Genomic DNA, 25,138 nt, shown 5'->3' with positions numbered 1-25,138 from the left:
AAAGGATTTGCGTTATTGGGTAGAACCAATCCCTAGTCCAGATGCAACTCCAAAGATACAGCAAAAGAAGGAAGAGCAGTGAAAGCATTTGAAATGGAAGGTGTGAAGTCAGGCTTTCATTTTAACAATACTCCTATCCCTTTGACTGGCAATGGTCAGTACAAAGGAAAAAGCCCTTGTCTGACAGTCGCTGAGCTGGTGTCAAACCATCCACAGGAGGGGAAAGAGAAGTTAGTGGCGATGGGCTGGAGCTGGTGTTGAAGTCCAAGCCTGTGTCCTAAGAAAACAGAACAAACCCCAGAGGGAAGAGAAGAAAAGAGCAAAGAGAAAATGCAGCATCTGTCTCTAGTGTTGATTCTCACGTGCAACCTCCCTGCTAGAGAAACACGGACCCAGCCCAGGGTCTGAGCAGTCGCTTTGAGACCTGGCAAACTCATGCCAGTGTTGGGCTGTTGAGGGATTATGTTAGCTTCCTTTCCGGTCACAGGCCTTGGCTATAGCCTGCTAGACCCCACTCCTCCCGTAGAGCCAGGGATAGAATCATAGAAGATTAGGGTTGGAAGAGACCTCAGGAGGTCATCCCTGCTCAAAGCAGGACCAACCCCAACTAAATCATCCCAGCCAGGGCTTTGTGAAGCCGGGCCTTAAAAACCTCTAAGGATGGAGATTCCACCACCTTCCTAGGTAACCCCTTCCAGTGCTTCACCACCCTCCTTGTGAAATCATGTTTCCTAATATCCAACCTAGACCTCCCCAACTGCAACTTGAGACCATTGCTCCTTGTTCTGTCATCTGCCACCACTGAAAACAGTCGAGCTCCATCCTCTTTGGAACCCCTCTTCAGGTAGTTGAAGGCTGCTAACAAATCCCCCCTCACTCTTCTCTTCTGCAGACTAAATGACCTCAGTTCCCTCAGCCTCTCCTCATAAGTCGTGTGCCCCAGCCCCCTAATCATTTCCGTTGCCCTCCTCGGGACTCGCTCCAATTTGTCCACATCCCCTCTCTTGGGGGGGGGGGGGGACGGACCGAAACTGGACACAATAGAAGGGACTCCCAGCCCCCGCCCCTCCTTTAACTCACTGGAGTTAGGACTCTATCCCCACTTTGGGGAGGGGAATCTAGTGGGTTGGGGGAGGGGGCTGACTGAAGGACTCCTGGGTTCTATCCCTGACTCTGGAGGGCGTGGGGGCTATGGGTTAGTTGGGCTCTCAGGAGTGGGGGCTCCAGTGGGACTAGGGTGAGGCTGGCATCACCCCCCCACCAATTTGGAGCTCAAGAAGAGTGGCCTGGCTCCCGGGCCAGCGCCAATGAGCGCGGGTCGGGGGCCGGGCGCAGCCGGGCTGTGCCTTTGATGGACATGCAGCTGCGCCAATGGCAGCAGCCCCGCCCCGCCCTGAGTGGCAGGCGGCTGGGCCACTCCCGGACCCTCTGGCCCTGCTGCGCCGGAGCCAGGCGCTTCCTGGCTCGGCCCCCCGGGGAGGTGAGCGAGGGAGCGAGCCGCGCTGCCGGACGGGGGGGGTGCCCGGACCCCGGCTGAGCCGTGACACCCTCTGGGTGGGGCACCCATTGTCCAAAGAGCCAGGACTCCTGGGTTCCCTCTCTGGAACTGGGAGCCAGGACTCCTGGGTTCTATCCTCTAACGCTGGGAGGGGAGTGGGGGCTGGAGGGTTAGAGCGGGGGGGGGGGCTGGGAGCCAGGACTCCTGGGTTCTATCCTCTAGCACTGGGAGGGGAGTGGGGGCTGGAGGGTTAGAGCAGGGGGGGGGGGGCTGGGAGCCAGGACTCCTGGGTTCTATCCTCTAGCACTGGGAGGGGAGTGGGGGCTGGGAGCCAGGACTCCTGGGTTCTATCCTCTAGCACTGGGAGGGGAGTGGGGGCTGGAGGGTTAGAGCAGGGGGGGCTGGGAGCCAGGACTCCTGGGTTCTATCCTCTAGCACTGGGAGGGGAGTGGGGGCTGGGAGCCAGGACTCCTGGGTTCTATCCTCTAGCACTGGGAGGGGAGTGGGGGCTGGAGGGTTAGAGCAGGGGGGGGGGGCTGGGAGCCAGGACTCCTGGGTTCTATCCTCTAGCACTGGGAGGGGAGTGGGGGCTGGGAGCCAGGACTCCTGGGTTCTATCCTCTAGCACTGGGAGGGGAGTGGGGGCTGGAGGGTTAGAGCAGGGGGGGCTGGGAGCCAGGACTCCTGGGTTCTATCCTCTAACGCTGGGAGGGGAGTGGGGGCTGGAGGGTTAGAGCAGGGGGGGGCTGGGAGCCAGGACTCCTGGGTTCTATCCTCTAGCACTGGGAGGGGAGTGGGGGCTGGAGGGTTAGAGTGGGGGGGCTGGGAGCCAGGACTCCTGGGATCTATCCCCAGCGCTGGGAAGGGAGTGGGGTCTGGGAGGTTAGAGTGGGGAGGGATGCGGTGGGGGTTGGATCTGTGAGTCAGGAGTCCTGGATTCATTAAGTGGGTAGAAATTCCTAGAAGTTCTAAGAGACACCAACCTTGGGGTCACCCGCGCTGGGTCTGCCTCTCTCCCCACAACACTGGGGCTGGGAGGGGTGGTTCCTGTGTGTCTCATTCCTTCTGTGGCTCTAATTTCTCTTCACTCTCCAGAGAGGTGATCATCCTCTGGGCTGATCTCACCCCCCGCTTGGACGTGCCCCACCTGTACAGAGGGTGCTGCAGAGGGTCCATTGCTGATGCCAGGTGCTCCCCAGGGAGATACGGCTGTGCCCTGGCTCAGAGACGGGCCATGGCTGCCCAGGTGGCTCCCCCAGCTGCTCTCAGGCTCCAGTTCCAGCCCCCACCGGGATGTGGCCTGGTTCCCAAAGAAGAAGTGGAGGAGCCGGATGCCCACGGACCCATCGACATGGAGATGCATCGTCTGCGCTTCAGGGGTTTCCGCTACCAGGAGGCTGAGGGGCCCCGGGAGGCGTACGGCCACCTCTGCCTCCTCTCCCGGGCGTGGCTGAGGCCGGAGCAGTGCTCCAAGGAGCAGATGCTGGAGCTGCTGGTGCTGGAGCAGTTCCTGAGTATCCTGCCCCAGGAGATCCAGAGCTGGGTGGGGGGGTGTCACCCCCAGACCGGGGAGCAGGCTGTGGCCCTGGCGGAGGGTTTCCAGTTAGCCAAGCAAGAGCCCGGAATATGGCCACAGCAGGAGGTAATTTACGGATGTAAAATCATTAGAGAGTGGGACATGGGGCCTTTCCCCTCTAGGGGGTGCCAGCTCTGATCCAGTTCCAGTGGGGTACTGGCTGGCTCACGGGGAGGGGAATGGGTACACGGGACCTTTCCTCTCTGTTAGTAGAGCTACTGGGAAAAAATATTTTGTGGAGATGATTTTTCTCATGAAAAATGCCCGTTTTGCCCAACCAAAATTGTCCCTGGGGAAAAATTTCAGTTTCGTGGGAAATTTTTTTTTTTTTTTTTCTGTTGGGAAAAATCTCAATGTAGGCTTCTCGCCCCCCTGCCTGCAAGTCTCTCCTCACAGTCACTTTCTGCTGGTGAAATTGACAAAAAACTTTCTGGGAGGGCTGCCTGGGTGAAAGCCGCCTCTCCCCACACGCCTCACCTGGGACCGGAGAGGAAGAGAACCCAGGTGATCAATCCTCTGCTTCCTGGAGCGAAGGGGGAGGCGGAGAGTCATGGCTCTCGTCTTCTCCAGCCCCGGAGCTGTGGGCAGAGGCTGTGAGGTGGTCTGTCTGGTGGCTGGGAAGCTGAAAAACTTCCTCTGAGTTCTCCCCGAATAGACTTTTCTGTTAAAAACCCTTCCCCAGAAAAAAGCTGCTTTAAAAAACCCCCAACCCCAATTGGGGGTAAAAACGTTAAAAAACAGTAACATTTTTGACAGGCAGGGATTTCCCTTGTCTGGCCAGCTCTGTTTGCTGATGGGGAGTGAGGGGTATGTTGCTGCCAGCGCTGATGCGGGCGCCTTCGTTGTTCCAGGAGCTGGTGACATGGGAGAAGGAGGCTGCGTGTTCCTCTGGGGCAGGGCTGGCCCCAGAACATGGCCAGGTCTGCAGGGAGATTAAGGAGGAGGAGGAGGAGACTCTGATCTCGCCAGGTGAGGAGCTGCTTCCCCTCAGGGATCAGGAGCTGGGGGGCTCTAATGCACCTGGGGCTTTCGGTCAGGGCTCTTTCTGGGGGATCAGCCCCTGGAGCCCTCAGACCCTGCAGCACAGAGATTGTCACCCGTACAATACAGCTCCCACTGGGAAGCATGGGTGCTTCCGATCTTGCACCAGCCACACAACTCCAACCCCTTTTCTTTCTCCAGCAGAATTTCCATTTCCCATTTTGACATGACACCCCTGATGGGAAACCGTGACATTGGCTGTGACGGTTCCTGGGGCACCCAGAGCTGGGAGTCGCTCTGCTACCCCCTGCCTCCAATGCGAGGGATTCTTGCCCGTGGTGACTGGGGGTTAACTCCTGTCAGCCATTCAAGTGTTCCCCTCCAGGCTATGCCAGCCCTGTATCTGCCTTGCAGGTTAACAAGAGGTGCACCCCAGTCCCTTTGGGTTGTTCTCCCATGATATCCAACCCCTGACACTGGCTACTGACAGAAATCCCAGACCCTCTGCCCCAAAGGAGCAGGGTACCCTATGTTACTAGTTTTACCTTATATCGCTGCTCCTCTAAAGTCACCCAGTACTTGTGAGTGCTTCTAATAAAACAAAAATAGGATTATTTAAGAAAGGGTAAAGATTGAACTAGAAATGAGAGAGTGGGATGGAAACAGGTGGATACAACACACAACAAAATCAGAAAATGTGACCCTGGGTGCACACTTGAGGGTGCCCCCCTCCCCCTGTTAAGTCTGTTGCAGAGCTGGCTTGTTTCACAAGAACCAGGATCCAAATGTTCATGAAAATACGCCAGCTGCACAAGGGGTTTCCTCAGTAAATGGATCCAGGGGACCTCTCCCTCCTCTGTGTTAGGCTGAAACAGTCTTTTGTTTCTGTTCGTAGGCAGGGCGAACCCCTGTCATGTTGTAATGTTCCTTTGTTTACCTCCAGGGGCTTTTGATTGTTTACAGTTGCTTCTGATGGTTTTCCATGGATGGTCTTAGGCCTGGTCTACACTAGAAGATTAGGTTAGCTTAAGTATGTCAGAGATGGATGTGAAAAATCCACACCCCTGAACGACATAGTTCAGCCGACCTAAATCCCTGTGTAGCCTGCGCTAGGTTGACAAAAGAATTCTTCCATTGACCCAGCTACCACCCGGAGAACCTCTCCCACCAGCGTAGGGAGTGTCTACACTGAAGCGCAGCTATGCCGCTGTAGCATTTGAAGTGTAGACAAGACCTCAGTGTTGCACAAGAGTAAACAATTGAGCCTTGAACTGTATCACTGGCTAGACAGGGCAGGGTGGCAACACCCTCTCGCCTGAACGGGCCATCCCCGAGACTTATCCCCTGGTGACTAATTTCTATTCAAAGTCCTATAGTGTCCTGTCAGTAGAAATGTATTATTGCTTAAATATTACCTGCATGTACATCTCATAATGATTATGACTCGTGACACGTTACAAGCTTTCTGTAGATACCTTACATATTACCCCTTGTGGACGATTACCACGCCAGGCAATGCCTTTGGTACTGTGAGTTTGACAGGTCTCAGGTGAGATTTGTTCGCAAAGAACCCTTTGCCAAGGGGTCAGTGTGTCACACTGGCTCAGAGACCGTCCAGGAGTGAAGGAACAGCTGGGATCTCAGCAAAGCCGTTGGGAGCCCCCCAGTTCTGTCTTGTCTCACTCAGTGTCATCCCCAGCAGGTGCCCTGTCCTCATGGCAGGTGTCATTCCTGGCTCCCACTGCGGCAGGAGCCCTCCCCTCCCCCAGCCTTTCTCTGCGGGCTCAGCTGGGCTGTTGGGACAGCTCCGGTCCCTCCTCTCCCCTCAGGGAAGGGTTTGAGGGGATTCATTTCCTGCCCTTCGGGTTTTCTGCTCAGCAACAAACCCCTTTGCTGCCCCTTCCCTCCCCAGTGCAGGGAATGAGCCCCACCTGGATTCTCTCTCTCTCTCCCAGCAGATTCCAGGGCAGAGGAGGGGAATCCCCAGCAGGAGGGGTCTGTGGGATCGAAGACACGTGGGACATCACCGAGCCCCAAGCAGGGAGACCCCCTGGGTAATGGACTGAACTCATCCGCCAAGCATGAAATGAGTTCCTCTGGCCTCGAGACCCCAACGGAGGGGACAGTCAATCAGTCCGACTGTGGAGGAGAGAACCAGGGCGGGGCGTGCAGGCCGCGGGGGGAGCCCCTGGCTAAGAGCCCCAAGGCCAGGAGCCCCAACGCCTGCGCTGTGTGCGGCAAGACCTTCAGCAACAGCTCCAACCTGAAGAAGCACCAGACCACCCACACCGGGGAGAAGCCCCACGGGTGCCCCCAGTGCGGCAAGCGCTTCAGCCACAGCTCCAACCTGCGCAAGCATGAGCGCACCCACACCGGCGAGCGCCCCTTCCGCTGCCCCGAGTGCGGCAAGAGCTTCCGCGAGAGCTCCAAGCTGCTCCGCCACCAGAACACCCACGGCCGCGAGCGCCCCTTCCGCTGCGCCGAGTGCGGCAAGGCCTTCGGCGACGTGGCCCGCTGTCTGCGGCACCAGGCCCGGCACACGGCGCGGGCCTACGCCTGCGGGGAGTGCGGCAAGAGCTTCCGCCAGAGCTCCACCCTGCTGCTGCACCAGCGGGTCCACACCGGCGAGAAGCCCTTCACCTGCCCCGACTGCGGCAAGAGCTTCAGCGTCAACGCCAACCTGGCGCAGCACCGGCGTACCCACACCGGCGAGCGCCCCTTCCCCTGCGCCCAGTGCGGGAAGCGCTTCACCCAGAAAGCCACCCTGGTCAAGCATCACCGCACCCACCGGCGCGGCGAGGGGGCTGGCGACGCCGCAGGGCCCAGGCTGGTGCAGCACCTGCGGTTCTTCCCGGAGCAGGGCCCTTCGCCTGGCCAGATGTGGGAGATGCTGCGGCTGCAGCTGGGCGCCCGCTCGCCTGCCCCGGGGCCACAGTGGAGGGCTGGGGACGTGCCTATGGGCTGAGAAAGGAGGGGGACCTTGGCATGGGGCGGGAACAGAGACCCCCCTCCCCCGCCAGGAGAGAGCCTTACAGGACTTCCGGGGGGGCTACCGTCCCTGAGAAATGTCAAGACCTCAGGGGGAGGCCATGTGTGGGAGAGCGACGTTGATCTTTGCCAGGAAGACGCTCGCCTGAGAGAGAAACTGGGGAGAGTCTGCAGGCTCCGTTTCTCTCTGACTGGTATTATTTGTACTACGGTGGCACTTAGAGACTCAAGGCTGGAGCACGGGCTGCCTCAGGGGGCAGGGCTTTTCCCTTCTAGGGGGCGCCAGCTCTGAGCCAGCCACAGGATGGAGGGACTGGCTGGCTCAGAGGCTGGAGAATGGGACATGGGGCCTGGCCACTTAAAATGTCCTTGATCGTCTTCACAAACATTAGAGAGACCTTCCATGCCTGCCTAACCCCACCCCAGGGACTGGTTCCTTAATAGCCTTTATGGCCAGACAGATAGACGCTTCCAGGCAGGGGGGAGAGCCCATCTCCGTGTCTCCAGCACCTGGCTCCTCTCTCCACGAAGCATGGAGCTCAGTGGCAGCCGGGGGTGGCCCATCCTGGCTCCCAAGCAGCCGAAGAAGCTCCCAGGCTTCGGGCCAGCCCATCCCTAGGCTCTCGGCTCCAGTCTTGGCTCTCTGCTTTCTCACTGGGTGATCAGGGTCTATTGTCCCTATGCAATAAAGAAACTGTCCTAACTCTCTGTGTCCTTTGTGTTGCCCCCCCGGGCTTTGCCCCTTCACCCCCCTCACTGTTCTGTGCTCGCCCAACCTCGTTCCTTGAGAACAACCTGGCCTTGGGGTGCAGGGTTCCCAGGTGTTGCACAGATAAAACTACACAGGATCGTTTGAGGGGACAAGACCAGATGTCATGTTTATTATAAAAACACAATTTGATTTAAGACTAATAACTAATATCACACACACACACGCGCATGCGTTCTGTAGCTGCTTCATAGTTACCAGGCCTGAACGTACCTTGGGTTTGTAGTTTGTGGCAGCTAACTGGCCAGGAAAGCCGGGCACAAGGAAGAGCTAGGTCTCTGTTGGGCATGCACCCATACCCTTCCATGTTGGCAGCAGAATGTTACCCTCCAAAGCCTTCTGTCTTCTCCATGCTTTTTGTAGGCTTGAGTTTGAATCCAGAGTCTATAGGTCTTGCTGTGTCATGCTGCTTCTGGGTTCGGTGTGATTGATCACCGTCGATTGCAGACATGAATTTCAGCCTGGGACCTGGCTTTGATGTTCCTTCAATTGTACTTCTGTTCTTTTTAGGGTGGACTCTTCTTGCTTGGTCAGGGCTGTCTTCAGCCATTGGTGTTTACACTTTATTTCATCAGGACGGGCTGGGGCTGGAGGTTGAGTCCATCATCCATCCATACCTCATTCACACATCTAAACTAATAAGAATACAGCAGGGTTTAGCAAAAATGACGTGAGCATTTAAAAATGGAGTTTGGGAGAAGTTAAAATGGAGTTTGGGTTACAACATGGACAAGTGTAAGGAATGGCAGACAGTGAACAGAAGTTACAATATAGACAAGTATAATGAATGGCAAACAGTGAGCAGAAGTTACAATGTGGAAGCAGTGCAAGTTTCCGTGATTTAAGCAGCAATTGGATTGAAAGGGAAACTCAATTAGCCAGTTATTGGGGTACCTGGTTTTATGAATGAATGTAGTTTCATTCATAAAACTTTACTTATGTTTATATTAATAAAGTGAACAATTAAAAACAATTGCATTGATCTGTTCTACACAGGGGGGTCACTCATTGGGAACTGGGGTGCGGAATCCACCTGTCTGCCTGCAGCTGGGGGTGATTCTGGGTTTCCCCATCTGGTTGCCCCAGATCCCCCACTGGCCCGAGTGCTGCTCCTCATTTTCCCATGTAAACAAAGTGCCCCTAACCCTGGATCTCCCTGTACCCCAGACTAGCCCCCTGGGGCTTTCTGCCCCGCTCTAGGGCCTGGGCCCTGCAGGAGTCTGCTGCTGTCTCTGCCCTCATTGCCCGCCTTTAGCTCAGGTACTAGAGCAGTGGTTCTCAACCCACAGCCCAGTCAGCACACAGCTGCGGCCCGTGTGACATTCTCAGGGCCATACGGGTAGTATATAGATTGTGTGGATGTGACCACGTGACCTCTAGAGAGCTGCATACAGTAAATAGGTTGAGAACCAGTGAGCGAGAGGCCGGTGTCGTAAGACCCAACTCCAGTCTGATCCTCACATGACACTCATCCAGGGACTTGCGCTCTTTCTGTCTCTTTCCACACAAACCTTTATCTCCCTTGAGTTTTTAACACACCCCACCCCCTGCCCCATCCTGGCCTGGGAAGGAGCTGGATGGGATGGGAAGGCAATGGCTTCCCTCTGCAATGAGTTTGTTGGGTCTCAGCCCTACTGGGCCCCACAAATTTGCTCATGTGCGCTGACCAGCCTGTGCCCTGGCAGCTCGGACAGGGAGGACAAGGACTGGACAGGCCAAGGGAGAGGTCTCCAGCATCCCCCTCTCATATGAAGGGGAAAGACTCAGTACTCCACCCCCCAGGCTAGCCAGGCCCCTGCCCTGGGGGCTGTAGGACAGTGATTCTCAACCAGGGGTACGCAGAGGTTTGCAGGGGGTACAGCAACTCATCTAGTTATTTTCCTAGTTTTACAGCAAGCTACAGGCTTCCCTTGGGGGAAGGGATAGCTCAGTGGTTTGAGCATTGGCCTGCTACACCCAGGGTTGTGAGTTCAAACCTTGAGGGGGCCATTTAGGGGCCAAAATTGGGGACTGGTCCTGTTTTGAGCAGGGGTTGGTCTAGATGACCTCCTGAGGTCCCTTCTAACCCTGATATTCTAGGATTCTACATAAAAAGCACGAGCAAAGTCCATACAAACAAAACCTGTGACCTCGGGATCAAACGGCGTGAGGGTCAGGTGTAGCCGTTGCCAACCCCTCCGGATTGGCCTGGAGTCTCCAGCAGGTAAAATCTTGAGTTAAAGATGATGCCATGTGAGGCAAGCTCCGGGAGTACATGCCGCCCCGCCTGGCCCACTCCTGCGCCCAAGCTCCCCGCGTGACCTCATCAGCCGCTGGGGGGCGCCACCGAGCCACGCTGGGGGCACAAGTCCAAGTCACCCCTGGAGTTTCCCCAAAGACCCCTCACCCCGAAAGGGACCCTTCGCTCCCCGCTGCCTTCTGGAGGCGGGCGCGAGACAACGGGGGACCGGCGGCCGCTCCGCCCGTGGAAGGGCGCGGCAGTGCCCAGCCGGCGCTGACCCGTGCAGCCGCCTCTGGGGCGCGGCGCAGCGGCTGTTCATCGAGGGGGGGGGGGTCCCTCCAGGCCCCCGGGGGAAGCGCTGGGGTCGGATCTAGCGGGTTAAAACCATAGAGCTGCCAGCCGGGCCGGGGGAGGGGATGGGGAGGAGGCAGCGAAGGGAGCCACTTCCTGCTGCAAAAGCCAGCGGCTGCGGATCCGCTCGGCAGCGGCGGGGCTGAGCGCCCCGGGCAGGCACGTGGGTCCCCGGGCGCCGGATCCGGGTCTGTGAAGAGCCCGCCCCGGCCGGGCAGCCCCGATCCGGCCCCCCGCGGCCCGGTCCAGGCGCAGGGGAGACGCAGAGTCCCAGCGAGACGCGGCCCCGGGATTGAGAGAAACAGAGGCAGCAAATCGCTGCTTGGAGCAAGCGGCCACGGCAAGGAGGCTGGGCTGGCGGGGGCTGCGGGTCGGGATTGAGGGGCGCCGGCAGGGCTGTGTGGGGGGAGCCCAGGGCTGGGCTAGCAGGGGCTGTGGGTCGGGATTGAGGGGCGCCGGCAGGGCTGTGTGGGGGGAGCCCAGGGCTGGGCTAGCAGGGGCTGTGGGTCGGGATTGAGGGGCGCCGGCAGGGCTGTGTGGGGGGAGCCCAGGGCTGGGCTAGCAGGGGCTGTGGGTCGGGATTGAGGGGCGCCGGCAGGGCTGTGTGGGGGGAGCCCAGGGCTGGGCTAGCAGGGGCTGTGGGTCGGGATTGAGGGGCGCCGGCAGGGCGGTGTGTGGGGGGAGCCCAGGGCTGGGCTAGCAGGGGCTGTGGGTCGGGATTGAGGGGCGCCGGCAGGGCTGTGTGGGGGGAGCCCAGGGCTGGGCTAGCAGGGGCTGTGGGTCGGGATTGAGGGGCGCCGGCAGGGCTGTGTGTGGGGGGAGCCCAGGGCTGGGCTAGCAGGGGCTGTGGGTCGGGATTGAGGGGCGCCGGCAGGGCGGTGTGTGGGGGGAGCCCAGGGCTGGGCTAGCAGGGGCTGTGGGTTGGGATTGAGGGGCGCCGGCAGGGCGGTGTGTGTGGGGGGAGCCCAGGGCTGGCATAGCAGGGGCTGCGGGTTGCGATTGAGGGGCGCTGGCAGGGCTGTACTGGGGGGCAGTGTGCAGCCAGCCTGCTGTATTCACTTCTAACCCCAGTCTGCTGGCTCCTGAGAGCCGGGTCCTTCCAGCCAGCCGGGTCTCCGGGGTGGGCAGGGGGCTGAATATTTCTTCATGGTGCTTTGGTTATTTGTGCCTCTCCAGGAAGACTCCTCTCCCCAGTTCCTCTCGGTCCTGGCTCTGTGGTGACTGGTGTCTTTGGGTGTTTCCAGGGCCTGAGATTCGATGGCGCAGCCGGGCAGCCTGTCCCAGGAGGAGATGGAGCAAAATACACCCCTGGCAGCAGAGAACCAACCGCTTGCTGAGCATCCAGAGGATCCCGAAGCACAGCAGGGAACGGGTAACCAGTGGGGGCTGGGCAGTGCATGCACCAGATTGCGGGACCATGACGCCAGAGCTCGGGTCACCCACGGGGGCTGAGCGGTAGCTCTCACTCGTAGAGCCTGAGCTAAGGGAGAAGCTTCGCGGGCTGGCAGGTGGCCGCCAGTTCCTTTCTGTGGTGGAAGGATGCAGTGAGCTGCTCGGGGTTATGCTGGGCTATTGAGGCAGACCTGGCTCCTCCTCCTCTCCCCTCTGGGGTAGGATTTGGTGGGGTGGTGGTGTGTGTTTGCTTCCTGTCCAGCAGGTTTTCCGCTCCCTTTGCTGCCCGTTCTCTCTCCGGCGCAGGGAATGAGCCCTGGCTGGATTCTCTCTCTCTCTCCCAGCAGGTACCGGGACGGAGGAGGAAATTCCCCTGTGGGAAGGGCCAGTGGAACCGGAGCCGCACGGGCCGTCCCGGAGCCCCAAGGCGGGGGAGGCCAGCGAATTGGGCCGGCAGAGGCGGGCGAAGCGGGATGGTGAAGTGGCCCCGCCAGGCCGCTCCTCCCGCGAGGGGCCCATCATCTGCGGGGACTGCGGGAAGAGCTTCGCCAAGGAGTCGGAGTTCGTCAAGCACGAACGCACCCACACGGGGGAGCGGCCCTACCAGTGCCCCGACTGCGGGAAGGGCTTCACCAACAGCTCCAACCTCCTCCGCCACCAGCGCATCCACAGCGGTGCCAGGCCGTACCCCTGCGCCGAGTGCGGGAAGAGCTTCCGCCACAAGGAGCACCTGACCCGCCACGCCCACGTCCACGCCACGGAGAAGCCCCATGTCTGCGCCCACTGCGGGGAGGCCTACAGCACCCGCACCAACCTCCTGCGCCACCAGAGCGGCCACACGGGGGAGCTGCCCTACAAGTGCCCCGAGTGTGGCCGGCGCTTCGGGGAGGCGGCGGCGCTGGCGGGCCACGCGGTGATCCACAGCGGGAAGCCCCACGTCTGCCCCGAGTGTGGGAAGGGCTTCCGGCGCGGCTCGTCGCTGCGGGAGCACCAGCGGGTCCACACCGGGGAGCGGCCCTACGGCTGCCCGCAGTGTGGGAAGGGCTTCAGCCAGCGCTCCTCCCTGGTGCTGCACCGGCGCACCCACACCGGCGAGCGCCCCTACGTCTGCGGCGACTGCGGGCGCAGCTTCAGCGTGAGCTCTGCCCTCATCACCCACCAGAGGCTGCACACCGGGGAGCGCCCGTTCCCGTGCCCGGAGTGCCAGAAGCGCTTCAGCGACCGTAAGGCCCTCAAACGGCACCAGCGGGTCCACACCGGGGAGCGGCCCTACCGCTGCACCGACTGCGGCAAAGGCTTCAGCCAAAGCTCGGCGCTGGCCACCCACCAGCGCATCCACACCGGGGAGACCCCCTATGGCTGCGGGGCCTGTGGCAAGCGCTTCGGAGACCTCTCGGCCCTCAAGCGGCACGAGCGCATCCACACCGGGGAGCGGCCCTACCGCTGCGGCCAGTGCGGGAAAGCATTCAAGCACAGCTCGGCCCTGGCCCAGCATGGCCGCACCCACACTGGAGAGAAACCCTATGTCTGTTCCCAGTGCGGCAAAGCCTTCTCCCAGGGCTCCACCCTCATCCAGCACCAGCGGGTGCACACCGGCGAGCGCCCCTACCCTTGCCCCCAGTGCGGGCGAAGCTTCTCCCAGGGCTCTGCCCTCACCCAGCACCAGCGCACCCACACCAAGGAGAGCGACCCTCTGACGGGGCCCGGCGGGGCCCGGATCTACCGGGACCCCTTTGTCCAGCCGCGGGATGAGGACGACGAGGAGGACGGGGTGGGGGAGGTGCTGGTGCTGCCTCCTGGGACGTGGGACGCAGAGCTGGATGTACAGATCAAAGAGGAGCCGGAGTGATGGAGGCGGGTGGGAGCCGCCTGCCGTCTCCTGATTCAGCATGGCTGGATTTGGGTGTCATGGGGAATAGTCATCTCTGCACCAGGAATCCCCTCTGTACTGGAACTGGGGGCAAATTACCTGGGGTGGGGGCATCTCCCCCTTCACCACCCTCCACTCAGCAGGGATTATTAACCCCCATAGGCCCAGCCTATTGCTACCTGGATCTCACCTTCTCTGGGCCTTATTCTCTGCTCCTTCCCCTCTCCCAGGGCCGGCGAGGGGTGCAGGGGCTGGGAGCTCTAGGGGCTGCTCCCCACAAGGCCAGAGAGATGGATGCTCCCAGGTGGAGGGCAGCCCATCTCCTTCCCGATGCCAGTAGCCACCCCCTGAGCTAGTCCCCAAGGACTGATGTGTATGGCCTTTGCCCCCAAGGCTCCCGGGCCTGTCTGGTGTGACGGGCACAAGTACGTTTTTTATCCATTGTCTCTGTTTCTACTTCATCTTAAAACAATAAACCCCCAGTACCTCCCTCACACACAGTCCATGGCGGCTCTGCAGGGCCAGCGGCTGGCTCATGCTGTAGACATGCAAAGGGCTGCGAATGAGAGTGGTTAGATCAGTGAGGTGGTGGAACTTGGTGTGTATTTAGTGAGCCAGGTCTCCTGGGTTCTACCCCTGGCTCTGGGAGGGGAGGGGGTTTGAGTGGGGGGAGGGGCCAAACCAGGGAGTTAGGACTCCTGGGTTCTAAGTTCCGCTGCTGACCTGCTGTGGGATCTCAGGCAAGTCACTTCCCCCTCTATGCCTTGGTTTCCCCTCTGCACGGCCAGGATGAAGCTAATTAGCTCTGTTGTATGGCACCCAGATCTAGGGATGAATGATGCTCTGTAAGAGCCAGGAGCTGTTACTCTTTGTATTACAGTAGCACCTACAGGCCTCAGTCAGGGAGCAGGACCCCATGGTGCTGGGTGCGGCCAACACATCTCCTCGCACAGATTCAGGGCTGAGAGAGGGCTGAAAACTCGTGCGGTTTTCCCCTACAGACTACCTTGGAACCTTTGGGTCCCAACATTCCACCCGCAGCTGCCACGGAACCCTCAGGCCCCCAGCATTCTGCTCCTAGCTGCCATGGAATCCTCAGGCCCCCAGCATTCCACTCTGAGTGCCATTTTCAACCACCACGGAACCCTTCATCCCTGCCACCCCCATCCTGCTGCTGCAGCCAGGCTGGCACTGCCAAGCTCACTGCAAAGCCCTGTCTCCGATGCCTGCGCTCTGGCTGCTGCCACCCAGGGGGAGGGGTCCTTGGCAGCAGCCATTTTACTATCCATTGGGCCTTTTCTCCTTGAACTGGGGAGGGAATTTGGAACAGGAAGAGGAGGGGCATCCGTGAGCAAGGAAAACCTTGGGGGTGGGGGGGGGAGGCCAGCAAGGGGTGTTCACCAGAGTTGGGGTTTGGCCCGAGGGTCCAGGTCCAGACTCTTGGGATAAGTCACGCAACATGGGTAAATGGACGCAAGGGGCGTGGCCTTGGGGTTAGATGCCAGCTGAATCCCAGGAGCTCACTACTGAGTGTCTAGATTGCAACCCCACTAGAGTGCTGGGGCATTGACTTAAACTACTGACCCACAGGGGAGAGGGCCCCTACTAAGCCCCCTCCTGCCCCCTACAGCACAGCACCCCCTAGCACCACGCTGGGGCCAGCACGGACTGTGGGGGGGGAGAGTGCCCCCTGATAAGCCCCCCCAGCACTACATTCCCTACCACCGCATTGGGGTCAGCACTGCCTTACAGGGGAGAGCGCCCCCTGCAGCACAGCAACCGGTAGCACAGGGCTGTGATTATGGGGAGAGATGGGGCAAGCCCAGGGGCGGCGGGCTGCGATTGACGAGGGAGGGGGAGGCCCAGAGCTGGCATAGCAGGGGCTGCAGGTCGGGAGTGAGGGGCACGGGCAGGGCCCATTCATTTCCCTGGTCTAAGCGGATTGGCTCCGGGTGACACACGTGGGGACGTGACGCCGGCAGACGGGACAGGATCTCAGGCCCGATGGATCCCCCGCGCTCCCAGCGGGAGCCTGGTCCCTGCCCCGGTTCCCAGCCGGGGGGCGGAGGCCGGCGGCTCCCCCGGGGCTCCCCGGACCAGCCGCTGCCGGAGCCCCGCGGGCGGCAGGACGTGGGTAGGGCGGGGCTGGGCGCAGGGGCGGCGGGGCGCGAACCGGGTGCGGCAGGGCTGAAATCGGGAGTCGCTGGAGCTGCAGAGCTGGGCTCCGTGTGTGCGGCTGGAAGAGACTCGGCGAGTGTTTGTGTCTCGTGCCCCCGGGGCTGCCCGCAGGGTTCACGTGCCCCAGATCATGGGGGAGCAGCAGAGAGATGGCTCCGTGGGGCTGGGAGCTGTGCCAAGGGGGCTGGCGATCCCAGCAACCGCCCATGTGCCCCAGGATGAGCATGACCCCAGCAGGGCCCCCTGGATGTTGTGCCAGCCACGGGTCTCCAGCAGAGCGGTTTGCTCCATAGGGGGCCATGCACACGTCCCCGTGGGGCTGTGCCCTGGCCTCTGACCCCCCGTGTCCTCCCCACAGATCTGCCTGCCCTGGGCGAGGAGGGGAGCGGCCTGGCACAGGAGCTGGTGGTCGCTGCGGCTGGCTACCAGGTGAGATGCGCAGCGGGATGTGCTATCGGACAGTGAGCACTGCACCTTCCCCCTGGATCCTGCTCCACAGACTCCCCCTTTGGGCTCTCCCAGCTGTGCCCCTCGCTGCCCGCCCTCCGATCCAGCGCTGGGGGCCGTGGCTGGAGCGTCAGGTGCTGAGCGGGGTCCCTTCTGGTTCCAGGCGCCGGTGGGGTTCGAGGAGGTGGCCGTGTATTTCTCCCGGGAGGAGTGGGGCCTCCTGGACGAAGGGCAGAGGCAGCTCTACAGGGACGTCATGCAGGAGAACTATCAGACTCTCATCTCGCTGGGTGAGGTGCTGTTGCCCCTCGGGGATCAGGAGCTGATGTAGCGGGGAGCCCCGGATAGCTTCGTCTCAGGGCTCTTCCCTGGCCCTGTAGATTTCTGGGGGATTGGCCCCTGCCCCCAACCCCACAGGAGAGACTGTCACCCCCACAGCCCCTCATTGGAAGGGGATTCACATGGGGTAGTTTGATCCCCTCCCCCAGGGCTCTCCAGGGCACAGGTGGCTGCATGTCCTTGCTCCAGTTCACACAGGCACTGAATCCCTGTATCCCCCTCCCAAGGCAGCTCCGTGCCCAGCAGGGGTTCTGCTCTCTCTGCCGGGCTAGGAATGGCCCAGCGACTCCCTGAGCCATTCGGGCCTCTCACTGTGTGTTGAGATCCCTGACTCCCTTATGGGGGGCACAGCCCATTTCCCCCAGGCATCACCCTGCCCCAAGGGTCCCTGTGAACATATCCACCCCCACACCCCAGCAGAAAACAGGGTCGGGATTAAAACGAGGGCGCCTTCTTTGCACTGAGCCCTCCAGGGAGACTTCACGAAACATCATCTTGCCTGTTTCCTTCCCCCGAGCAGGATTCCCCGTCCCTGACCTGGCCGTGATCTCCTGGATGGAGCGAGGGGAAGAACCGAGGGTCCTGGATCTCCAGGGCTCCCAGGAAAGGGAGATCCCAATAGGCGCCCACATAGGTGAGGAATGAGTTACTCTGGCTCATAGAGCATCCGGGAGTAAAGGGAAAAGCTGGGATCCCAGCAAAGCCACTAGGAGCCCTCCAGTTCTGTTTGGTCTCGCTTAGTATTGTCCCCAGCAGGCACCTGTCCTCACGGCAGGCGTCACTCCTGGATCCCAGCAAAGCCACCGTGAGCGGCCCCCCAGTTCTGAACAGCAGCTCCCAGCCCCCAGGATTTAGAAGAGTCTGTCATGTCTTTTGCTCTTTGCACAACAGCAATAATCTGAAGAACCAATTCAGGCCCAGCTGCCCTGGTGTAACCACCAGGACTAATTACACACAGACGGTAAAGCCTAGCTAGGGGCATATTACACCTCTAGTGGCTTCTAAAACACAGTGAACACCACTAGAGGGCTCGCATGCTATTTAAAGGAATACTATGCAGTTCCTATACACCACAGAGATAACTTGAATCTCTAAGCAGCCAGGTGGGACACATTGGGGTCAGTACAGATTGTGAGGGGAGAGAGCCCCTCACTGAGCCCCCACTTTGCTCCTGGCAACACGGTGCCCCCTGTCGCTGCATTGGGCCAGCACTGACTGTGAGTTGAGGGCGCCCCCTACTGAGCTCCCAATCCTGCTCCCTGCAGCTCAGCGCCCCTAGTGTGGCACTGGGGCCAGCCCTCACTCAGCTGGTTGTTCCCTCAGTAGAACGGGTGGCTGATGTTACAGGACAGGTTTGTTCCTAGAGTTGGGGGACAGGACCCCAATGCCAGCTAGCAGTGCTTGAGAGACTGGCATGGGGAGAGGCCAAGACCCCCTAAGCCAACCAGTCATTCCCCCCATCCTGGTCAATTTTAAAACCAAGTTTGGATGTTTTTCTAAAAGATCTGTGCTACTTCAAAGAGGAAGTAATTCGGGGATGTTCTCTAGCCTGTGCTCGATAGGAGGTTGGACTAGATGATCTCTTCTAGCCTTGGAATCTATGAAGCTATGCATTTTGGACCTTGGTAAAATTATGATTCCCGCCTGGATTCTCTCTCCCTCCCAGCAGGTGCCGGGATAGAGAAGGAGAATTTCCAGCAGGAAGGGCCTGCGGGAGCGGAGCCGAATGGGACGTCCCAGAGCCCTGAGAGGGGAGATGGCAGCAGAACAGGACGACAGCGGGCAGAGAAGGAGCCAGGGCACAGGCGCAGGAGGGCAGGGCCCATCAGCTGCGGGGATTGTGGGAAAAGCTTCACAAAGAACTCGGAGTTAATCAAACACCAGCGCACGCACACGGGTGAGAGGCCCTACCAGTGCCCTGATTGCGGGAGGTGCTTCGCCATCCGCTCCAGCTTGGATCGCCACCAGCGGGTCCACACGGGCGAGCGGCCCTTCCCCTGCACCCGCTGCGGGAAAAGCTTCAAGCTTAGCTCGGCCCTGAGCCGGCACCGGCGCGTCCATGCTCAGGAGGGGCCCTGTTTCTGCGCTGAATGCGGCAGGGGCTTCAGGCACAGTGCTGCACTGACCCAGCACCAGACTGAGCACCTGAACCATGGAGACCCCACCAATGGACCTGTGGGGACACGGGTCTACAAGGACCCCTTTGTCCAGGCACAGGACCTCGAGGGGGAGGCTGGTGGGATGTGGTATACTGAGCCTGTGAAAGAGGAGAGTGGGTGATGGGATCTGCACTTGGGTTGTTGGTCTGGGGAGTGAGAAGAGAGCAGCTATAACGAATACAGGGACTGAACCTGTGATCTCTTGATCCAAAATCTGGAGCTGGGCTGTGAGGCAGTGTGGTCTAGTGCAGTGGTTCTCAACCAGGGGTAAACGTATCCTTGGGGGTACGCAGATGTCATCCAGGGGATACATCAGCTCATCTAGTTATTTGCCTAGTTTTACAGCAGGCTACATAAAAAGCACTAGCGAAGTCAGTAAAACTAAAATTTCATACAGAATGAGAAAGTGAGCAGTTTTTTAGTACTAGTGTGCCGTGACATATTTGTATTTTTATGTCTGATTTTGTAAGCAAGTCGTTTTTAAGTGGAGGTGAAACTTGGCAGTACGCAAGACAAGCCAGAAAGGGGTCCAGTAGTCTGGGAAGGTTGAGAAGCACTGGTCTAGTGGACAGAGCACTACATTAGGACTTTTGGGTTCTCTTCCTGGCTCAGCCTCGGGCTTGCTGGGTGGTCTTAGGCAACTCACGGCCACCTCTATGCCTCAGTTTCCCCATCTGCAAAATGGGGACAATGATACTGTAAAGTTCTTTGAGATCTTCTAATGGAAATCACTAGATAAGAGCCAGGCATAATTATAATGGCTGAAAAAATTTCATTTAAACTTTATTTTGATGAAATATTGGATTTTTGATTAAATGAAGTTTTTCCATGAAAAGTGTTCGCATTCCATGGAAAATGTTGAATTTTTTTGTTAAAGAAACAGATGCCCGAAAATAGAAAAATTTAAGTCGGAAACTGAAATGTTTCAATTTGTGTATGTGCCCTGATGCTTCCTGAGAGTTGTGGTTTGGTTGTACTCTATGGACTACATCTCCCATGATGCACTACCTCCCATCTCCTGGGGGAGACCAGAGTACATCATGGGAGATGTAGTCCAACCAGGTAGGCCACTGCCAGCCTATGGAAGAGAATGGGAGCATGAGGCACCAAAACTACAACTCCCATGAAGCATTTCCAAATTTACACTTTCTGTTTTGTCTGAAATTTTCCAATTTTTGCTGGAAAAAACAAAATTTTCCTTGAAAAATTTAGGCAAGTGATTTTTCCTCCTTTTCTCATCAAAAACTTTGGGGAAGGGGGGAAAGGGGAGAGGAGAAAACCCCCAGAAACATTTTCCATCGAGCTCCACCCTCAGTCCCCTTTGGCTTAAGTTAATTGACCAGACCCATTAGTTGGGAGGCAGTAGCGTAACCCACTGGTGATGTGTCATAGCTCCCCTTCTGTCCCTGATCCACAAAGGATGTGAGTCTGTTATAGCCCTGGTTAAAGAGGGTTTGGTCTTTGCTGTAACAGCTTATACTTTTATATTTTGAAGTCACTGGTGCAATCCTGGATGGTCTGACTGCCATTAGCAGCTGTGTTATGTGAATAAGCCACAAAGCAGTTGATGGAGGAAAAAGTGAGGCTGATTGTTTTGCTTCACAACAAACACCTCCAGGAATTAGTGCAGCCCTCAAGGTGCAAACTGCTCCAGAATGGGGTTAAGTTCCCCCTGCTCTGCCCCTTGCTCAGCAGGAATCATTAACCGTCTCACACACTGATTCCTGGCTCTGCCACCAACTTGCTATGTGACCTTCAGCCAGTCATTTTGCCATTGTCTCCCCTCCTATTCCTTGTCTTATTTAAATGGTGAGCTTCTGGGGTCAGGGACTGTCTCTCACTGTGTCTATGCAGCACCTGGCACTATGGGGGTCCTGATCTCAGTCAGGCCTATGCAGTGCCTGGCATGATGGGGACCTGATCTCAGTTGGGGTCTGTGCAGTGCCTGGCATGATGGGGACCTGATCTCAACTAGGTTTGTGCAGTGCCTGACACAATGGGGGCCTGATATCAGTGGGGGACTGTGCAGCGCCTGGCACATTGGGGGACTCAATCTCCGTTGGGGTCTGTGCAGCACCTAATACCACTGGGGCCATGATCTCGGATGGGGTCTGTGCAGCCCGGGCACACTGGGGGCCCTGATCTCAGTGATGACCCTTTGCATTAGTAATATAAATAATAAATTACAAATCCATCCTGATCCCTAATCTTAGGGCGTTCATGATTCACATCCCCAGCTTGGCTTTGCATTGTCTGTATCTAGAGGGGAAGCTTGCCCTCGCTCCTCCCTCTTCCCCTCCAGAGCCTCCTGCACGCTGTGAAACAGCTGATTGTGGTGGGCAGGAGGCACGGTGAGGGAGTGGGAGGCGCTGATCGGTGGGACTGCTGGCGGGCAAGAGGCGGGGACCTGATGGCGGGGCTGCTGACATATTACTCTGGCTCTTTGGCAATGTACATTGGTAAATTCTGGCTCCTCAGGCTCAGGTTGGCCACCCCTGATCTGGGTCAGTTGGAGCTTGGCTCAGGATTTGACGGATCTGGAGAGGAGTGGTTACTGACTCTCTGGCTTGAGAGATGTGAATTTCCTACCTTGTTACAGAGACAAAAAGGGTGGAATATGTTAAGTCTGGAAGGCACTGGAGAGATCAGGACTCCTGGGTTCTATCCCCAGCTCTCGCAAGGGAGCATAGTCTCGTTGGTTAGAGCAGGAGGACAGGGAGTCAGGACTTATAGGCATTCTGGCTGTGACATGCTGTGTTAAACTTTAAAAGTCACTTCTACCAGTACCTCACTTTCCTCATCTGTAAACCGAGGGTGATAAGACCTCCCTTCCTCCATGCAGAAGTTTGAGAGCTATGGCTGAAATGTTCTATATCTGTGTAAAATAAATGCTCTGTATGTAAGTTTTACGTGGTCCTAGGTTTAAAACACCATGGCTCTTCAGTGTGTGTCTAACACACGTGTTGGTGATGAATGCAATAGAACTATTAACGTTATATAAATTAAATCTACTCCCCCTGTTTGTCAGATCTAGCTTACTGTTATCTGTAGAGGACTAGAGGTGGTTAGAAATATGTTGATAAAATGTTTCCATCAAAAATGCCAATTTGCCAAAACGAAAACTATTTGTGGGAAATTCTTGACAAATTTCTTGACTGGAAAAAACCCCAACCCAACAGGTTTCAAATTGTTCAAATGACTTATTTTGACGTTTTTTAAATTAAAATTTTAATTTTTCCATTTCAACGCAGCTTTTCGTTTGGAAATGTAAGCTAATTATAGGGGGGAAATGACAAAAAAAGGTAAAAATTAAAGTGAAATATCATGAAATTATAATAATGAAATCTGAACCTGCTTTTTCTTTCTTTTTTTTTTTCCAGATTTTCAGCTCACTAAAGATGTCAAAATTTTAATTTGCATCCCAATTCAGGATGGGAAAAATTTCCAAAAATTTGAAAATTTTAATGGGACAGAAAACGATTTCCTGTCCTGCTCTGTGTAGGATCTCCTTTTGGATTTTCTCCTCCTCCTTTCTGATCACTACTCTTGTGTGCCCACCCCATAGCATGGGTAGGCAGGCCGAAGCTGGGATCTTTAGCCACTAAAGACGGTATAGGCCTCTGTCCCTATGAACTAAAAGATGGACTTATTTAGCAGGTAGCAGTAGTAGGTTATTCTCCATGCAGCTCCATGTCCCGGGGACAGATGGCACATTCTTGGCTCGTGGACATATTCCCCCTGTCCGTTCTTGAGCATCTCCATTCAAGTCCTTGCTCAGGGTCTACAAAGTGCAAGGCCAGGTGGCCCCATAGCTAGAGCTGCTCTCTCTAGTGTGTCTGGCCTTTCTGTCACACCCCGCTTGTATTTCTAGGGGCAGCTGCTACCACCCTAAAGGAGGCATGTGAAGTCCTGTCAATATGGATGCCTGGTATGGCTCTTTCCCTGCTGACTTTGAGCATGCCCAGGAGAAGCCCATCTGACCTTCCCAAGACAGCTGTGGCATCTGGCCTAATCCGGAGCCCGCTCGCCCTACTGTGGGCTGATCTGGTACCTGTCTAGTAACACTGGGTTCCTACAACAAGTCTTAACTGGTTCTAATTTAGCAATAACTAAGGATCTCTTCCACAACAGCCCATCAAGGAAAGGGGGTCACACTGGCACAGCAAATGTCTCCTTCAACTGCCATGGAACCTTCAGGCCCCAACATTCTGTCCTCCCGCCATTTCCAACTGCCACGGAAAGCCACTCCATATGGGTATCCTGCATTGTCTCCTCCTCTTGGACGAGGTCTGCCAGCTGCTGCTACCAGCAGCTGTGGAAGGGGCAGGAATGTTTTTTAGGTTTAGCTTTGGTCTTTTTATTAAGACCAAAGTTTAGATATTTAAGTCAAACCAGACTGCGAAGAGTTACAAAGGGATCTCACAAACCTGGGGGATTGGTTGGACAACCAAGCAGCAGATGAAATTCAATGTTGATACATGCAAAGTAGTGGATATTGGGAAACATAATTCCAACTATACATATGAAATGATGGGGTCTAAATTAACTGTTACCACTCAAAAAAGAGATCTTGGAGTCACTGTGGATAGTTCTCTGAAAACATCCACGCAATGTGCAGCAGCAGTCAAAAAAGCTAACAATGTTAGGAACCATTAGCAAAGGGATAGAGAACAAGATATACTTCCTCTATATAAATCCATGGTACACGCACACCTTGAATACTGCGTGCAGATCTGGTCGCCCCAACTCAAAAACATATATTGGAATTGGGAAAGGTTCAGAAAAGGGCAACAAAAAATGATGAAGGATATTGAACAGCTTCCTTAGGGGGAGAGATTGAAAAGATTGGGACTTTTCAGCTTGGAAAAGAGATGACTAAGGGGGGGATATGATACAGGCCTATAAAACCATTATAGGTGTGGAGAAAGTAAATAAGGAAATGTTATTTACTCCTTCACATAACACAAGAACTAGGGATCACCCAATGAAATTAATAGGCAGCAGGTTTAAAACAAACAAAAGGAACTATTTCTTCACACAATGCACAGTCAACCTGTGGAACTCATTGCCAGAGGATGTTGTGAAGTCCAAAAGTATAACTGGGTTCAAAAAAGAACTGGATAAGTTCATGGAGGATTGCTCCATCAATGACTATTAGCCAGGATGGGCACGGATGTAAAACCATGCTCTGAAGTGTCCCTAGACCAGGGTGGGCAAACTTTTTAGCTCGAGGGCCACATCTGGGTATGGAAATTGTATGGTGGGCCATGAATGCTCATGAAATTGGGGGTTGGGGTGCGGGAGGGGGTGAGGGCTCCAGCTGGGGGTGCAGGCTCTGGGGTGGGGCCAGAAATGAGGAGTTCAGGGTGCAGGAGGGGGCTCTGGGCTGGGGCAGTGGGTTGGGGTGTGTGGGGAGGGTAGGGGCTCCAGCTGGGGGTGCTGGCTCTGGGGTAGGGCTGGGGATGAGGGGTTGGGGATGCAGGAGACTGCTCTGGACTGGGACCAAGGAGTTCAGAGAGTGGGAGGGGGTAGGGTGACCAGACAGCAAATGCGAAAAATCAGGACCGGGGTGGGTAATAGGTGCCTCCAAAATAGGGGTAATAGGTGCCTCCAAAAGACAAAGCCCCATATATCAGGACTGTCCCTATAAAATCAGGACGTGGTCACCCTAGGAGGAGGATCAAGGTTGGGGTGCGGGAGGGGGTCAGGGGTGCAGGCTCCAGGCTGTGCTTACCTCAAGCAGCTCCCAGAAACAGTGGCATGTCCCCCCTCTGGCTCCTAAGTGGCTCTGCATGCTGCCCCTGCCTCAAATGCCACCCCTGCAGCTCCCATTGGCCGTGGTTCCCGGCCAATGGGAGCTGCGGAGGCGGCACTTGGGGTGGGGGCAACATGCGGAACCCCTGGCTGCCCCTACGTGTAGAAGCCGGAGTTTGCCCACCCCGGCCCTCGACTCTGTTTGCCAGAAGCTGCCAATTGGAACCACGGCCAATGGGAGCTGCAGGGGCAGTGCCTGCGGACGGGGCAGTGCGCAGAGCCGCCTGCCCATGCCTCCGCGTAGGAGCTGGAGGGGGGACATGCCGCTGCTTCCGGGAGCTGCTTGAGGTAAGCGCTGCCGGAGCCTGCACCCCTGACCCCCTCCCATGCCCCAGCCCTGATCCCCAACCTGCTCTCCGAATCCCTCGGTCCCAGCCTGGAGCACCCTCCTACACCCCAAACCCCTCATCCCCAGCCCCCCCCCCGACTCCGCACCCCCAGCCGGAGACCCCAACCCCCTGCCTCAGCCCAGAGCCCCCTCCCACACTCCGAACCCCTCAGCGCCAGCCCAGAGCCTTCTCCTACACCCCAAACTCCTCATCCCCAGCCCCCCCCG

At 57.3% G+C, this 25,138-nt stretch overlaps 2 protein-coding genes across 4 annotated transcripts; both read left to right on the top strand.

The window, feature by feature from the left end:
• The first annotated feature begins 1,473 nt into the window (after positions 1–1,473).
• Positions 1,474–14,139, top strand: LOC311522647 (uncharacterized protein). The gene is made up of 6 exons (XM_084632098.1): positions 1,474–1,554; positions 2,593–3,139; positions 3,925–4,042; positions 6,010–7,014; positions 11,633–11,755; positions 12,123–14,139. Exons 2-6 carry the CDS (start codon positions 2,732–2,734, stop codon positions 13,622–13,624), a joined length of 3,156 nt encoding a protein of 1,051 aa, XP_084488224.1. The 5' UTR covers positions 1,474–1,554; positions 2,593–2,731; the 3' UTR covers positions 13,625–14,139.
• A 1,062-nt stretch (positions 14,140–15,201) lies between these two features.
• LOC311522920 (zinc finger protein 2-like) lies at positions 15,202–23,459 on the top strand. Of its 3 annotated transcripts, XM_084632506.1 has the most exons (6): positions 15,202–15,779; positions 16,182–16,252; positions 16,434–16,560; positions 17,130–17,243; positions 18,276–18,506; positions 22,149–23,459. In XM_084632506.1, exons 1-6 carry the CDS (start codon positions 15,650–15,652, stop codon positions 22,268–22,270), a joined length of 795 nt encoding a protein of 264 aa, XP_084488632.1. In that variant the 5' UTR covers positions 15,202–15,649; the 3' UTR covers positions 22,271–23,459. The 3 variants fall into 3 exon arrangements, with proteins under 3 accessions (XP_084488632.1, XP_084488631.1, XP_084488630.1); XM_084632505.1 differs by lacking the exon at positions 22,149–23,459 and having other exon boundaries at positions 15,205–15,779; positions 18,279–22,013; XM_084632504.1 differs by lacking the exon at positions 22,149–23,459 and having other exon boundaries at positions 15,208–15,779; positions 18,276–22,012.
• The last annotated feature ends 1,679 nt before the right edge of the window (positions 23,460–25,138 follow it).

This window comes from Lepidochelys olivacea, assembly GCF_965140295.1.
Source record: "Lepidochelys olivacea isolate rLepOli2 genome assembly, chromosome: 6".
NCBI lineage: Eukaryota > Metazoa > Chordata > Testudines > Cheloniidae > Lepidochelys > Lepidochelys olivacea.
This window is presented reverse-complemented; position numbering and strand designations above follow the sequence as displayed.

Excerpts from the sequence above, each read along its gene's own strand:
- LOC311522647 (XM_084632098.1), top strand. The coding sequence starts at position 2,732 with ATGGCTGCCCAGGTGGCTCCCCCAGCTGCTCTCAGGCTCCAGTTCCAG. Across the intron at positions 3,140-3,924 it reads GAATATGGCCACAGCAGGAG|GAGCTGGTGACATGGGAGAA; the intron begins GTAATTTACGGA and ends TCGTTGTTCCAG. Across the intron at positions 4,043-6,009 it reads GGAGACTCTGATCTCGCCAG|CAGATTCCAGGGCAGAGGAG; the intron begins GTGAGGAGCTGC and ends TCTCTCTCCCAG.
- LOC311522920 (XM_084632504.1), top strand. The coding sequence starts at position 15,650 with ATGGATCCCCCGCGCTCCCAGCGGGAGCCTGGTCCCTGCCCCGGTTCC. Across the intron at positions 15,780-16,181 it reads CCGCGGGCGGCAGGACGTGG|ATCTGCCTGCCCTGGGCGAG; the intron begins GTAGGGCGGGGC and ends TCCTCCCCACAG. Across the intron at positions 17,244-18,275 it reads CCCAATAGGCGCCCACATAG|CAGGTGCCGGGATAGAGAAG; the intron begins GTGAGGAATGAG and ends TCTCCCTCCCAG.